The sequence below is a fragment of the Astyanax mexicanus genome, chromosome 12 (genome assembly GCF_023375975.1).
Source record: "Astyanax mexicanus isolate ESR-SI-001 chromosome 12, AstMex3_surface, whole genome shotgun sequence".
NCBI lineage: Eukaryota > Metazoa > Chordata > Actinopteri > Characiformes > Acestrorhamphidae > Astyanax > Astyanax mexicanus.
Window position 1 is genome coordinate 45,226,034 of NC_064419.1, and position 16,929 is coordinate 45,242,962.

General features: G+C 37.4%; 2 protein-coding genes across 5 annotated transcripts in view; one reads left to right on the forward strand and one right to left on the reverse strand.

The window, feature by feature from the left end:
- Nucleotides 1-16,929, reverse strand: part of bcar3 (BCAR3 adaptor protein, NSP family member) — a 476,193-nt gene that overhangs the window by 270,596 nt on the left and 188,668 nt on the right. The window lies entirely within an intron of this gene.
- The window catches only part of fnbp1l (formin binding protein 1-like), a 102,094-nt gene that overhangs the window by 75,183 nt on the left and 9,982 nt on the right, over nucleotides 1-16,929 (forward strand). For 2 of the 3 annotated variants that reach the window (XM_049486058.1, XM_049486059.1), the window contains exons 6-9: nucleotides 2,040-2,144; nucleotides 3,350-3,478; nucleotides 5,665-5,811; nucleotides 8,030-8,233. In XM_049486058.1, the coding sequence (XP_049342015.1) occupies nucleotides 2,040-2,144; nucleotides 3,350-3,478; nucleotides 5,665-5,811; nucleotides 8,030-8,233 (585 nt within the window). Of the gene's footprint in view, nucleotides 1-2,039; nucleotides 2,145-3,349; nucleotides 3,479-5,664; nucleotides 5,812-8,029; nucleotides 8,234-10,352; nucleotides 10,506-14,920; nucleotides 14,936-16,929 lie in introns of all 3 variants that reach the window. The other variant, XM_049486060.1, reaches the window with a different exon arrangement.

Here is a 16,929-nt window from a genome sequence, read left to right on the forward strand (position 1 = left end):
TGCGTGTGTGTGTGATTGCGTGTGTGATTGCGTGTGTGTTTGCGTGTGTGTTTGCGTGTGTGTGATTGTGTGTGCGTGTGAGTGTCTGATTGCGTGTGTGATTGCGTGTGTGTTTGCGTGTGTGTGATTGTGTGTCTGTGTGATTGTGTGTGTGTGTGTGTGTGTGTCTGTGTGTGTGTGTCTGTGTGTGTGTGTGTGTCTGTGTGTGTGTGTCTGTGTGTGTGACCAATCCACAAAAGTTGTTCTCCAGCTGTGACCTGGTCTCCCTCTTGTTCATCCAAATATTCAAATACACATCTGTGTGTGAGAGAGAGAGAATGAAAGAGAGAGAGAGAGAAGGAAGGAAAGAGTAAAAGAGAGAAGGAAAAAAGAAACAGAGGGAGAGAAAGAAGAAAGAGAGAAGGAAAGAGAGAAAGAAAGAGAAAAAGTGAAGGAAGGAAAAGCAAAGAGAGAAAAAGGATGTAAGAAAGAGAGATGAGAGCATGAAAGAGACAAGCAAAGAGAGAAAGAGAGAGAGAAGCAAAGAGAGAATCAGAATGAAAGAAACAGATGAGAGAGAGAGAATGAAAGAGAGAAGGAGAAAGAAGGAAAGCAAGAGAGAAGGAAAGAGAAAAATAGAGGAGAGAGACGGAGGGAATGAAAGTGAGACAAGGAAAGAGTAAGAAAGAGTGAGCAGCAAAGAGAAAGGGAATGAAAGAGAAAATAAAAGAGAGAGAAGGAGAAAGAAGGAAATCAAGAGAGAGAGAAAGAGAAAATGGAGAATGAGAGAGAAGGAAATACAGAAGAAAACTGAGAGAAGCAAAGAGAGAGAATGAAAGAGAAAATAGAGTGAGATAGAGGGAGGACAGGAAGAGAGAGGAGGAAGGGAGCAGGAGAAGACTGTTGGCATGGGTTCATGTAAACTACCTACAACCCCCCCTCGGTCCCCGTCTACACACACACAGTGCAGGCTGCTGTGCAGTGGATATGGATAGTTTGTGCAGATGTTTAGTTTTCAGTGTGTTCAGTGCAGAGTGTTGTGCAGCAGCTGAGTTTTGAGATGTTGTAATGCTTTAGGTATTCCTCTTTTGTGTCACAAAATGAAACGCAGATGTTCCGACAAGAAACTCCAAGAAACAAATTCCATTACCACTTTCTCTTTCGTCCACTTATTCTATTTACTACTACATTAAATTCTGTGTGTTTGTGTGTAACTAGTGAAATTAGCTGTAAAAAAATGAGACCATTTAAAAATCTTTAATTTCTTTAATTTTATCAAATTGAAAACCTCTGGAATATAATCAAGAGGAAGATGGATGATCACAAGCTCATCATCAAACTAAGCTGAACTGCTTGAAAATTTGCACCAGGAGTGAGTAGCATAAAGTTATCCAAAAGCAGTGTGTAAGACTGGTGGAGGAGAACATGATGTCAAGAAGCATGAGAAAAAAACAGGGTTATTCCACCAAATATTGATTTCTGAACTCTTAAAACTTATATATGAATATGAACTTGTTCTCCTTGCATTATTTGAGGTCTGAAAGCTCTGCACCTTTTTTGTTATTTCAGTCATTTCTCATTTTCTGCAAATAAATGCTCTAAATGACAATATTTTTATTTGGAATTTGGGAGAAATGTTGTCTGTAGTTTATAGAATAAAACAACAATGTTCATTTTACTCAAACATACTCAGCTTAGACCTAAGGAGAATATTTGACATTTGGGTCAGATTGAAACCGGTTCACATTTTTACCAAAACTGCTCTGGAGTTCATTTGGACCTGGACTGAAACCACCTTCCCTTCGGTTCTCGAATTGGTTGTTTTAGTTCACACCCGAGTGCAAATACTGTTTTCACACCTGCTCAAACAAACTACTACTCTAAGAAACAGTATTTAATAATGTATAGTATTGTTCATGCCTAGTTAATACATCGCCTTAGTGCGTGGTTTGATAAATAAAAGCCCTAGCAGGGAGATACGTGGTATTTTTAGCAGTTTTACTGAAGAACTGTTTTGTTTTGTGTGTGTGTGTGTGTGTGTCCTTTTGCAAACATGGCAGAGCAAGAAAAAGTTTGAGAGGGAATGCAGAGAAGCAGAGAAATCGCAGATCATGTTCGAGAGGCTGGACAACGACATCAACGCCACAAAATCAGAGGTGGAAAAGGTAGGAAAACAGCTGCCACAGTACTTTTATTATAGCCATACTGCTTATTGAGTACGTTATAAACAGCTTTATGAGTTTAATTGGCCCTACTATGTGCAAAACACTAGAATAAATATCATAGAAATGCCAGCAGACATATTAACAAAGCACAATGCCCTTACCTCAGTAGTGCTATTCTAATTATACATTTACCACAGCAGTGCTATTTTAATCACACGTTTAACTTTGCAGTGCTGTTCTAGGAATACCTTGATCTCTGCTGTTCTGTTCTAGTAGTGCATTTTCCTGAGCAGTGCTATTCTAATCACACATTTACCACAGTAGTGCTACTCAAATCATAAATTTACCTCAGCAGTGCTGTTCTACTAATACATTGACCTTAGCAGTGATATTCTGTTATACATTTACCTCAGCATTGTTATTCTAATCAGACATTTACTTTAGCTGAGCTACTCTAATCATACATTTACCTCGGCAGTGCTACACTATTTACATCTATATTTTAATTAAATGTTTAACGTTGCAGTGCTGTTCTGGGAATACCTTGATTTCTGCAGTTCTGTTCTTATATACATGTACCTCCTGCAGTGCTGTTAAAGTAATACATTTACCTGAGCAGTGCTATTCTCTTCATACATTTACCTCAGCAATGCTATTCTAATTACACATTTACCTCAGTAGTGCTACTCAAATCATAAATTTACCTCAGCAGTGCTGTTCTAGTAATACATTTACCTGAGCAGTGATATTCTCCTCATAAATTTACCTCAGTAGTGCTACTCAGATCATACATTTACCTCAGCAGTGCTGTTCTACTAATACGTTGACCTTAGCAGTGATATTCTGATATACGCTTACCTCAGCAGTGTTACTCTGATCACACGTTTACCTCAGCACAAACATTTACCTCTGCAGTGCTGTTACAATCTTACCTTTACATATAGGGTGGAATGTGGGCCTGCCACTGCTGCGTAAAAGTGGAAACTCTGCAATATGACTTAAAATAGAATAAACTAGTATTTTTAATAAATATGGTATAAATAATTATTTTTTGAGCAGCATTTTTTGCTGTTTTCAGTTAACTAAGTTTGGTTGCCAAATATCTGGTGTACATCTAAAATATAGAAGATATTTTTGATGAACGAATAATGTGATCGTGGTTTAACCACAGTTTAGAAGAAGTCTTGCTCCTGTTTTATTTCCAGGCTAAGTCTCAGCTGTATCTGAGGACCCACATGGCAGACGAGAGTAAGAACGAATACGCCGCTCAGCTCCAGAACTTTAACGCCGAACAGTGGAAGCACTTCAACACGGCGATCCCACTGATATTTAAGGTGAGTTCTCCCTTTTCTTTTCCTGCTTTAGTTTCCTATTTGCATTGTGTTTGCCTGAGGCTATTTTTAGACGGCAGGCAAATCCACTTTTGTTTCTCAAATCCGCTCAGTTGGGGCTGTTTGCAGTGTTATTTACAAGTTATCAGATCAGATTTGAGATACTGCAAACACACCACACTGCGTTTAGCTAGTATTAAATAATATTGAAACTATATTAAAGCACAAAAAACAACAGTGTGCATGTAATGTGAGTAAAATACACGAAATAAATATATCTAAGGTAGTAAACTCATATCAAGCATGATAAGAAATGCTGAATGCTTACCTTAAGTAAAGTTAGTGACAACACTTTACAATAAAGGTCAAAAATATTACTTATGAGCTAGAGCTGGGCGATTAATCGATTTTATCTATGAATTCGAATTTACAGATAAGGACGATGTGTTTTTATGAAAAACGATTTTCTCTTAATTTTAATTTTCTCCACCGACGCTCCCCTGAGCTTAGCCCCGCCCCTCTCTCCCTCCCTCCCGCGCTTTTTTTGCCAGCAGACATATCAACAAAGCACAATGCATTTACCTCAGTAGTGCTATTCTAATCGCACATTTACCTCAGCAGTGCTATTCTATCCTTATATTTACCTCAGCAGTGCTATTCTATCCTTATATTTACCTCAGTAGTGCTATTCTAATCATACATTTACCTCAGCAATGCTACTCTTATTACACATTTACATCTGCGGTGCTGTTCTAGCAGTACATTGAGCTATGCGGTCACATTCTAATATACATTTACCTCTGCAGTGCTACTCTAATCGCACATTGACTTCAGCAGTGCTATTCTAATCACACATTTGCCTCAGTAGGTCAAAAATATTACTTATGGGCTAGAGTTGGGCGATTATTCGATTTTATCGATTAATTCGAATTTACAGATAAGGACGATGTGTTTTTAGGAAAATCGATTTTCTCTTAATTTTAATTTTCTCCACCGACGCTCCCCTGAGCTTAGCCCCGCCCCTCTCTCCCTCCCTCCCGCGCTTTTCAGACCCTCTAGCGACTTTTTTTGTAAAAAAGTGACACATCTAGCGAGTTTTTGTGGTGTTATTTAAGACTTTTGGCGACTCTGAGATGAACACACATGCTCTTCAGTTACTGTCCTCAGCAAGTAGCGCCCCACAACACTCACAGTGCAGTCTCACACACTCAGCACACACACACACTGCTCCACGAACACACTGTGCGTGCTGACTGACCCCGCCCCGTATTTACAGAGCAGGAATATAGATATAACTGTGTCTTCAGTGTGACACGAAAATAAATCACTGAATTTAACTCAGTCAGTCACTCACCTCATTCACCATGTAGCCTGTCACCTCGTCCACAGTGTCTCCCTCTTTGTAAAAAGCTATTTAACAGTTTGTCTATAAAAAAAACTTAAGAAAGCTAAAAAAAAAAATAATAAAATAAAAAACTGCTCTTATAATAACATTTAACAACACGACAAAAAACTGATTTATGTAATTTACGTAAAAATAGTTATTTTGAGACGTGACTGCCTATTTAAAAAGCAACAGAAGTTTTGTTGCATTTGTTGAAGTTTATTTGTGTAATTTCTAACATATTTAGAGTGTTTTCTAGCTACTTTTTTTTTTATTTTAGTAGGGGAAAAAAAAAATCGAATTTTTAAAAATATCGCCCAGCTCTATTATGTTTATTGTTAATTAATGCCATAAGTTATTAATAATTGGCATTAACTAAGTTATTATTGAACATTACTAAAAATGCTTAATGCTTCAGAATGTTGCAGTTAATAATGAACAAACATTCAATCAAAAATGTTTGCAAAATCTGGACACTTTATTATCTAACTATAACACTACAGCATTAATAGTAACCATCAGTAACTAACTGATGGTAATCACAGCAGCCCTATAACAGATCATAACTGGAAAATGCCCCTTTCACTCTGAGCTTCCTAAACTGGCAGCCCAAGTAATTAATATACTTTTTCCTTTTAATATGGGTTGAAGCTGGAGTACCTGCTTTAAGGTTGTAACTCTCAGCCCAGATTTAGTGATATTTAGCAGGTGTGGTTTTTAAAATGCTCTAAAACATTTAGGGTTAAACTTTCAGCGTCTGTAATTATAGGTATATATTAATCTGTGGATTTGCTTATTTCTGCAGAATCTGCAGGACATGGATGAGCGGCGTACAGTGAAGCTGGGGGAGACGTACCGGAGCTTTGCTGAGGTGGAGAGAAAAGTCATTCCTATCATTTCCAAGTGTCTGGAGGGCATGGTGACGGCTGCCAAGAATGTGGATGAGCGCAGGGTGAGTACAGATACAGAAACATCCTCATTATATAAAGAGCTTTTACTACCCTGATATTGTGGAGTAGCATACCAATAAGCCTGCTGTTACAGTAATTACATTATCAGTGTACCGGGGAGTACAGGGATATGCCCTTGATCATTGATTTATTTATTTTTTTTATTCTGTGTATTTAATTATTTATTTGTTAATGATATTTATTAATTTTTAAAAAATCATGTGATTAATTAATTTAGGGTTAAAATTTCCAGATTACCTGCATGCTTTAATATAAACAGCCTTAATAATAATGTAGTTAAACTATTAAGTTAACTCTTAAATTATTAAGAGACTCTTATTTTACATAAAAGGCTGACGAGGAGTGCGTCTCCTGCATTTTGGGTCTTGGGCAACGTTACATTCTCTTCTGGGTCAGCCTGACTTTTCACAAACTGACTTTTGGCCAAGCTGAAGATTCATAGCCTGTGATTTTAAACAGTATAAATCATAACTACCAAGCCAAGGGGAGGAGGATTTATATCCAGATTATAATATTCAAATTTGTTGCTGACAGTAAAGAATATTGCAGACAGGCTGAGCAGTGTTCAGCCGTCAGTGCAGTGCTGTGTAGGAGCAATCTGTACAAATGTCATGGGACATGCTAATGCTGCTCCAGCAGTGCTAGCCGGGGTTAGCAGCAGGCTATAGGTTGATATAACACTCCACTCTGAACGGCAAAAGTGCTAGCGCTTAGCACGGTTAGCGGCTAATGCTGATGCTGCTCCAGCAGTGCTAGCTGAGGTTAGCAGCAAGCTATAGACCACATTATAATACTCCCCTCTATATAGCCAAAGAGCTAGCACTTTGTATGGTTAGCAGCTAATGCTAATACTGCTGGAAAACTAAACTGAAACTGTTGTATAACGCTGTACTTCAGCGTTTAGTGGCTTTACTGCTCCTTAATACCTAACTGGTAAAATTCATACACAAGGAGCACCGTTTTTTTTGGGGGGAAAGGATTTTTTTTTTTAGTGTGCCTTATAGTGTGAAAATACGGTATATTCATAAACATTCATTTATAGGAACCCACATGCAACCAGTTGAAGCGTGGGAAGTGCATTCATGTACGTTGATGATGGAGCAGTGTAAATGCAGCCTTAGACGTTTTACTCATCATGGAAAATCGATTAAAAACATAGTCTTTAACAAAAAAACGCCCTGACGCTGGACATAAAAGTGAAGCAGCCACTGTATCTCTGTATCCTAAAAGCACACATAAATCCAAATACAAAAAAATATGGCAATAATTACCTATCACTGGGCTGCAGGTTTACATGAATAGAAAACTATGAAGTTGATAGGTTTTTGTGTTTGGTTTTAAAATGCAAATAATATATCCTTTGGGAGCAGTGGAAAATAGTATTGTGTCCCATGACTTTTGTCCCATGTCTCACAGAAGCTAAAGAACACAGCATTGAGCTATAGGATATGTGCTTGGGGTCTCCTGCATGTGCCTTAAAGTGGTAGATGTAGTAATTTCTGTTTGCATGGACAGTTTTAGCCAGATGCTGCCGGTCACGATCATTACCACCCACTGCACTGTCCACTCTGGGTGGTAATATTAGCCTCCTATGGTGTATTTCTGGTGTACACACATGATGACTGAGGAATGTTAAAAACCTGCACAATCACTATCAGACCGCTCTCCAACTCCCCTAATTCATTTCAATTCAACATTGCCTTGCTATGAGCACACTGACCAGTGTTCAACAACCTCACTTACAAGATTACACCTCAAAACTCCCACTCATACAGGTGTGGTTCAGGTTACATACTGCTGTCCCATTACTTTTGGCATATCAGTGTGTAAGCTCGCTGTGTGTCCTACTTAATTTTTATTGTATTCAGTTTATATATTGTTTTAATCTAATATATAAATAATGGCCTTGGGTTATTCTTTCTTTATTTTTTTCGTTTTCTGAATTAATTTCATGAATTTACCTCAATAATGCTGATCTAGTCATGAATTTACCTCAGTAATGCTGATCTAGTCATGAATTTTACCTCAGCGATGCTGATCTAATCATGAATTTACCAGCGATGCTGTTTTAATCATGAATTTACCTCGGTATATTTTGGCATATCAGTGTATTATTGCTGTGTTAATCTCCTAGTTATTTTTTATTGTATTCAGTTTATATATTGTTTTAATCTAATATATAAATAAACTCTGTTACAGGATTCAGGAATTGTAGTAGAGTCGTTTAAATCCGGTTTCGAGCCCCCCGGTGATTTCCCCTTCGAGGACTTCAGTCAGAACATCCAGCGCACCGGATCCGACGGCACCATAGGAACCCCGAAAAACGACCCGGGAAAACCGGACCCCAAACACGCCATCGGAAAAGCCAAGAACAAACTGTGGCTCTTCGGTAAAAAACCCAAAGTGAGTACAAATTACACACCATCATACAGACTGACTAACCATCATACACACTTACTAAATACTACAGCTGCTGATACTGGAGGAAAAGCCTCATTTTTGGTGATATATTATATACAGCTCTGGAAAAAATTAAGAGAGCACTTCAGTTTCTGAATCAGTTTCTCTGATTTTGCTATTTATAGGTTCATGTTTGAGTAAAATGAACATTGTTGTTTTATTCTATAAACTACAGACATAATTTCTCCCAAATTCCAAATAAAAATATTGTCATTTAGAGCATTTATTTGCAGAAAATGAGAAATGTTTAAATGTGTAAAGTTTTAAGAGTTCAGAAATAATCAATATTTGGTGGAATAACCCTGTTTTTTAATCACAGTTTTTTTCATGCGTCTTGGCATGTTCTTCTCCTCCACCAGTCTTACACACTGCTTTTGGATAACTTTACACCGTTACTCCTGGTGCAAAAATTCTAGCAGTTCAGTTTGGTGGTTTGATGGCTTGTGATCATCCATCTTCCTCTTGATTATATTCCAGAGGTTTTCAATTTGGTAAAATAAAAGAAAATCATCATTTTTAAATGGTGTCTTATTTTTTACTAGAGCTGTATGTGTGTATAGAGTGAGTCAAAAGTCTCGGGACAACCTTCTATTTCAGAAACAAATGGGGAAATTCTCCCAAAACAGCAACTTTACAGGAGAGAGAAAAAAACTTTCAATGGAAGTCAATGTAAGAAGAGTTTCAGGTCATTTTGAAGAGTTTCTATTGGTCCATTTATCAAGAAATTTTAGTACAGTGTAAGAGACAGTTTGTGTATTCAAATTGTGTAGAAAACTAAAAATGGACAAAAATCTATATTTTTGCTTTTATGTAATTAATTTATTTAGGATTCTTACAGTGTCTAAATATTCCTAATAATGAAAAGTTAATTAATCCTTTTAAAATGTGTAATTGTAATATTACTTTATTAAGTCAATATTAAATCAATGGCATCAAAAACAATTTTGGTCTTAAAATGATAATAGAAGTGTGTGATGATTATATGCCAATTTTTGGCACAATATATCATCCAAACAAAATATCAAGACAGACATATACCCTACAATATATATACTTTCCTATATATTGTCCTAGTAAATAGAAAGAAAAGAAAATAAATAAATGAATAAATAAATTCAGAAGAACTTGCAAACTTGTGATTATTGCAATAACGATACTAAAACAATATATTGTGCAGCCCTACTTATTACCTACTCTCTACTCTTTAGTGACTTCACTGTAGTTTCAGCTGGCTGTTCTGCACACTTCACATTCCTGAGTGACATATTTTTACATCAGGTTCCTCTCGCTAATGATTATACGCTCATGCCTTCAGAACGCGTTACGTAAACCACGTTTACAAGCCAGCGCAAGACTTTGACCTGCCGGGGCTGTAAACGGCTTCAGCGTGCGGTTAATCAGTAACCCGCTATTTACATTGGCAAGGCTCGTCTAATCATGAATTTACCTCAGCAACTCTATTCTAATAATAAATTTACCTCAGCAATGCTGGTCTAATCATGAATTCACATTAGCAAATCTAGTCTAATCATAAATTTACCTCAGCAATGCTTGTTTAATCATAAATTTACCTCAGCAATGCTTGTTTAATCATGAATTTACCTCAGCAATGCTAGTCTAATCATCAATTCACTTTAGCAATGCTAATCTAATCATGAATTTACCTCAGCTTTGCTGGTCTAATCATTAATTTACCTCAGCGATGCTTGTCTAATCATGATTTTTTTTCCTCAGCAGTTCTATTCTTATCACAGATTTACCTCAGCAGTTCTGTACTAATCGTGAATTTACCCTAGCATTGCTAGTCTAATCACGAATTTACCTCAGTAGTGCAACTCTAATCATGACTATATTTTAAACCGTGCTGTTCTATTCACACATTAAACTTCACATTGATTAAAGTAAAATTTACACAGAGAAACAAACAGATGCTAAGGCTAGGTTAGCTCAGGTTAGCTTTGCCAAATATTGGGTGCATCCCTTTATTCTTTATTTATTTGTTCTTTATTTGTTTGGTTGTTTTTGTTTAGTTGTTGACCTTTATCCTATTTTGTTGCCCCAGTTTCCTCCATCCATTCCTCCCCCACCCCTCCCCAGTTTCCCCAATGCCCATTTCCAGTCTCCTAAGTTCCCCACTCAGAGGATAGCTCAGTGTCTGAATGATATGCGAACGGTAAAGTCCAAAATCCCGTCTTTCCGGGGTCTGAGGAGAGGGGTAAGATCCGGCTGGAGTGTGTTTGTGTGTTTGCAGTGTTTTCCAGGCATTTCTATCAGAGAAATGACTCTTGATTACAACTCTAAATCAGAAATCAGAGTTGGGAGTGTTTATTACATTTACTTTTATTGAAGATATTTCATGTTTTGTCAGGTCAACTTAATATATAGTGACGAGAAATTGATGTATACTAATAGTTGAGCAGATAAAACATGGAATATCTTGAGCTCATACTGTCTGCAATCAATTAATTAACAGTATAAATAAATATAATTACATTTTCGATACTAACATATATTCTAACTCTTTCTGATTGGGGTTGTAATCAGTTCTTATGTGATGATACATTTAAAGCCTTATATATCCGACTTGTAGAGTGCTGCTCTTGGATCAGTTCTGAATACAGCTCTGGACAGCAGTTGATGCTAGACTAGCACTCATGACTATGAAAAGAATTTTGTCCAGCATTAAAATGTATGTTTTTTGGGCTTGGTCAGTAATATCTGGGCAAATTTTGACTCTTTCCCCCTCCCACGGTTTGCTTTTTTTTTTTAAATAAAGGTGCCCAAATGGTATTTTGAATACTATAAAGAGGAGTTTTCACTGGATGGTGTTTTCAGTGAGTGTTGTAGAACCTTTCTGAAGCCAAATAATCTTCAGATCAACTCTCTAGAACTGTGAAATCTCACTGTTAAACATATAAGTTCATTGGTGTACGATGGGTGGTCAATCGGAATAAGGTGCTGGATCGAATCCTGATCATGCTGCTTGCCATTAGCAGCCAGAAAGTCTGAAACGGCACAATTGGCATGTTTGGTCTTTCAAATTTTGGAGAAAAATAGATAAAATTGGAGAACACAATTTATAAAAAAAAAAGAGGTGCACATGCCTTGAGGAAATTTTAGGTGTTCTTTAATTTGAAACTGTGGAGAAACCCCTTGTAGTGCTTTGAGGAACTGTCAAGAAAAGGATTTTAGAAGCAAATGTTTCTCAAAGTGCATTAAGCTTTCTGAAAGGTTATTTGACGCACCTTACACTTTTTTAAAGGTTCTTCAGAGCACCTTTAGCGTTCTTAAAGGTTCCTCTAAGCACTTTAAGCTTTATTAAAGACCCCTTAACACCCATTAAGCTTTTTTAAAGGTTCTTCAAAGCATCATAATCTTTCTTAAAAAATCCACAAAACACGTTAAGCTTTATTAAAGGCTCCTCAAAGCACCTTAAGCTTTCTTAAAGGTTCCTTAAATCACGATAAGCTTTCTTAAAGGTCCCTTAACGCATGTTATACTTTCTTAAAGGTTCCTCAAAGCACATTAAGCTTTCTTAAAGGTTCCTCAAAGCACATTAGGCTTTCTTAAGCCTAAAGCACATTAGGCTTTCATTAGCTTAGGCTTTTCATTAGCACATTAGGCTTTCATTAGCTTTTCTTAGCACATTAGGCTTTCTTAAAGGTTCCTCAAAGCACATTAAGCTTTCTTAAAGGTTCCTCAAAGCACATTAGGCTTTCTTACAGGTTCCTTAAATCACGATAAGCTTTCTTAAAGGTCCCTTAACGCATGTTATACTTTCTTAAAGGTTCCTCAAAGCACATTAGGCTTTCTTAAAGGTTCCTCAAAGCATATTAGGCTTTCTTAAAGGTTCCTCAAAGCACATTAAGCTTTTATAAAGGTTCCTCAAAGCACATTAAGCTTTCTTAAAGGTTCCTCAAAGCACATTAAGCTTTCTTAAAGGTTCCTCAAAGCACATTAAGCTTTCTTAAAGGTTCCTCAAAGCACATTAAGCTTTCTTAAAGGTTCCTCAAAGCACATTAAGCTTTCTTAAAGGTTCCTCAAAGCACATTAAGCTTTCTTAAAGGTTCCTCAAAGCACATTAAGCTTTCTTAAAGGTTCCTCAAAGCACATTAAGCTTTCTTAAAGGTTCCTCAAAGCACATTAGGCTTTCTTAAAGGTTCCTCAAAGCACATTAAGCTTTCTTAAAGGCTGCTCAAAGCGTATTAAGCTTTATTAAAGGCTCACGATAAATCACTGCAAGCTTCCTTAAAGGTCCCTCAACGCATGTTATACTTTTCTTAAAGTTTCCTCAAAGCAAATTAAGATTTCTTAAAGGTTATTTGATGCACCTTAAGCATTCTTGAAGGTTCCTCAAAGCAACTTAAGCTTTCTTAGAAAAAATCTCAAAGCACCTTAAACTTGATTAAAGGTTCCTTAAAGTAAATGAAGCTTTCTTTAAGGTTTCTCAAAGCATCTGAAGGGTTCCTCTACATTTTCAAAGTTTCTTAAGAATCATATAGTTTTAATACTTTTTTGAAGCCTTGAGCCTTTAGGAAAGACTAGAACCCTGTATTTTTTAGTGTGTTTTTGTACGGTCTTCTCAACAAGGCAGTGAACTTCAGGCTATTATCAATGCTCAGACAGTTCTCAAGCAGATTAGCAATTAGCCATCAGTTGCTAACAACAAAACATCTCCGTAATGCATCGCTAAACTCTGTGCTCCTATCGTCTTTCAAGGTCCCCAACCTGAGGTCTTCAGCTTAAAGAATAAGGGATTAGTGCCCATTCATCTGAACAATGAGGTCAACCGTGCTCTGTGGTTTATGATAAGTGTGTGTGGACTGGCTAAGTGTGTGTGGACACTAACTGTACCGTCCTCTGTTTGCTGTGTTGACCCCATGATGCGTTCCAAAGTCTAGGCTGCAGTAGAGATAGTGGCTTTGCTTCACATAAATCACTTAAAATCACTTTAAAACCTTTTTTCAAATATTTAATTTCCTGTTTTACACAATTTTCTACAAAATTTGGACGTCCAGTTACCTAATCCCTACTCATATAAACTTTTCCTACCATTTGCAATGAACCCTGCCCCAGGACGATCAGGACGAGCGCATGCCTCCTTCGATACATGTAAAATGAGACTCCGCCTCTTTTCCAAATGCTGCCAATGCAGCATCACTAAGCAGCCAATGATGTGGGAGGAAAGCGCAGAATCCCCAGCTTTGATACGTCAGCTAACAGACATCTGTGCTAGCCAGCATCACAATAGGAGTGAACAGGGGAAGAGTGCGCCACCTCCCGTACCCACCCTCTCTGACTCTGGCTGCTGATGGATCAATCTGAGGTTAATTTTAAAACGTATTAAATGTTTAAAACTCCATCCTAATTTCACCTAATTTTTTATGGTGCTGCTTTTCTTCTTTCCTTTTTGTTGTAGCCATTTAAGGGCTCTGTCAATTTTATGCATATAAGCCGTTTTTGGCCACTCAATATTTACTATAAAGATTCTGAGAAATTACCACATATTAATATTGACTTGTGCTAAATGACACAACACGTACAAGCTAAACTCTTTTTTTTTTTTTTTTTATACATCTCCCTCATCTGCTGACTGTAGATACAGATCCCTCCTTCAGACAAGGTCTGCTGGCTAATTTTGCTGTGTACTGTCCACATTTTTTTTTTTGTTTTTTTTTTTTACTTTCAGTGTTTATAGGAGCAGTCGAGACCCAAGTGGAAATACAAAAGCACGCGAAATGAGATTTATCGTAATATGTCCCTTTTGGAAGACAGTAATACAAGAACATAAAAATATATAAATGTAGGTCTGACCATTTTTTTTCTGTGTTGAAATCACAATGAATGCTCTGTATTTCCTTTCGTTTTCATTTTGAGTCATCAACCGATGTATCCTCAGTTTTTAGATTGGTCCAAGAACACATTTGGGAACTTCTGTTCTTTGTTCGAAGTATTAGAATTCCAATTGGACAGTGAAAGTTGACCTCAGGCAAGAATGTCTGCTGCATTTGTTGGTTGTATAAGTCAAGTCAAGTAGTTTTATTGTCAATAATGCACATGTACAGGACAAACAGAGAATTACGTTACCCTCCTTCCCAAATTTTACAGCAAGTACAGATAATTTTACATTTTTACATTTATATCATTTTTAGCTGACACTCTTATCCAAAGTGACTTACAAGGTTATTTTTATTACAAAGTGTTAGGAGTTTTGCCCAATGACTCTTATTGGTGTTGAGCAGCATACAGTCACCCAGACCTGGAATTGAACCCCAGTCTCCCACAGGGTAGCTCACTGGCAGGTGATGGTGTTATCCACTGCACCACACCAACCACTTTAATAATAAAGGGTTTTTCACTTTGGAACAGCCTACAATGACGTAGTGGCCAAGAAATTTTGTATCCTTTTGCTGCAGTCTAGACTTTGGAACAAGACTACTATCTAACCCCGGGGAACCTTTTAGGACACAGTCCCAATGCAAGTTCTTGGTGCTAGGTCTCCAGGCCGAGACCCAGGATGAGCCTGTGGTATCAACATGACCGTGCTGTCCATTGCTGATGAGATACTCATGTCACTGTGTGTTTTTTGTGTGTTTGTGAATGGCGTGGTCTAACCACAACTTCTCTCAGTGGTCGGTGAAGATGGTGAGTATGGAGGTGGTATACCGTGGAGTGCTGTAGAAGTAGCCATGCCTAGAGTCCTAACGTAGGTCCAGATTTACAATCCCGAGAAAACGAGAAAAAGCTCTTCTTCCCTTTATTTTATTTTTTTTTTGGCTGTGAAGATGTCCTTCTTAAAGCTTCTGTGGATTAAACTGTTGCTTATCATCATGCATCATCAAAAAGAGTAGCTTCCAGAAGGAAGTGTGAGATTGTAATGATGTTCAGAAGGAAGATAAAGGTTACCAGGAACAATAAGGGATTAAAATTGCGGCCAATGCATGTAGAGAGTTGTAGAGGTTCCTAATGGAGTTCTGGAATAATCCGTCCATCACATTCAACTCCAGTATTCTCAAACAGATCCTACAGATTGTGTGGTAGGGGGGTTGATAGGAGTGTTAATAGAGCTAGCTTACAGTGTTGATTAGCAAGCTAAAGCAAGCTAGCTAACGTTTCCAGGGATAACGTTAAAGGTTAGTGGAAAGCTAGCTAACATCAGCAATGAGTTAAATAACATACGAACATTAGCAGCAAGCTAGCTAACATACTAGTTTTAGCTAGCTTAAACGTTACTAGGGATAGAACTAAGGTTAGCGGAAAGCTATCTAACAGTAGCGGCAAGTTAGCTAACGTTACCAGGGATAGAATTAAAGTTAGCAGAGAACTAGCTAACATTAGCGGCGAGTTAGCTAACATGCTAACATTAGCAGAAAGTTAGCTAACGTTACCGGGGATAGAATTAAAGTAAGCGGAGAACTAGCTAACATTAGCGGCGAGTTAGCTAACATGCTAACATCAGCAGAAAGTTAGCTAATGTTACCAGGGATAGAATTAAAGTTAGCGGAGATCTAGCTAACATTAGTGACGAGTTAGCTAACATCAGCAGAAAGTTAGCTAATGTTACCGGTGATAGAATTAAAGTAAGCGGAGAACTAGCTAACATTAGCGGCGAGTTAGCTAACATGCTAACATCAGCAGAAAGTTAGCTAACATTACCAGGGGTAGAATTAAAGTTAGCAGAGATCTAGCTAACATTAGCGCAGAGTTTGCTAATTTCAGCAGAAAGTTAGCTAACGTTACCAGGGATAGAATTAAAGTTAGCGGAGATCTAGCTAACATTAGCGACAAGTTAGCTAATATGCTAACATCAGCAGAAAGTTAGCTAACGTTACCAGGGATATAATTAAATTTAGCGGAGATCTAGCTAACATTAGTGATGAGTTAGCTAACATCAGCAGAAAGTTAGCTAACGTTACCAGGGATAGAATTAAAGTAAGCGGAGAACTAGCTAACATTAGCGACGAGTTAGCTAACATGCTAACATCAGCAGAAAGTTAGCTAATGTTACCAGGGATACAATTAAAGTAAGCGGAGAACTAGCTAACATTAGCGACGAGTTAGCTAACATGCTAACATCAGCAGAAAGTTAGCTAATGTTACCAGGGATAGAATTAAAGTAAGCGGAGAACTAGCTAACATTAGCGACGAGTTAGCTAACATGCTAACATCAGCAGAAAGTTAGCTAATGTTACCAGGGATAGAATTAAAGTAAGCGGAGAACTAGCTAACATTAGCGACGAGTTAGCTAACATGCTAACATCAGCAGAAAGTTAGCTAATGTTACCGGGGAACATTACTAAAGAAATTGTGACTGTATTTTTGGGTCTTACGCTATATTTATGGAAGTCTTAAAAAGGTCTTAAAATCATTAAAGCACTAAATTTGATTATTCAAATGGTGTAAGAACCCCGATTACACACTACTTCTTTATATCTAGCTCTATATAATAAATATGACCAAGAGTTTTCCCACATATCAGTCTACATTTTTTATAATATATTGTTCCTGCTAAATTTTATCTCCCGTCCGAGAAGCATTGCAATGTAGTGCTGGGCGATATAACGATATCGATTTGTTTCGCGATAATTTTTCCCTCGATGACGATGATAAGCCTGTGCAATAGAATTCGATAAACATTC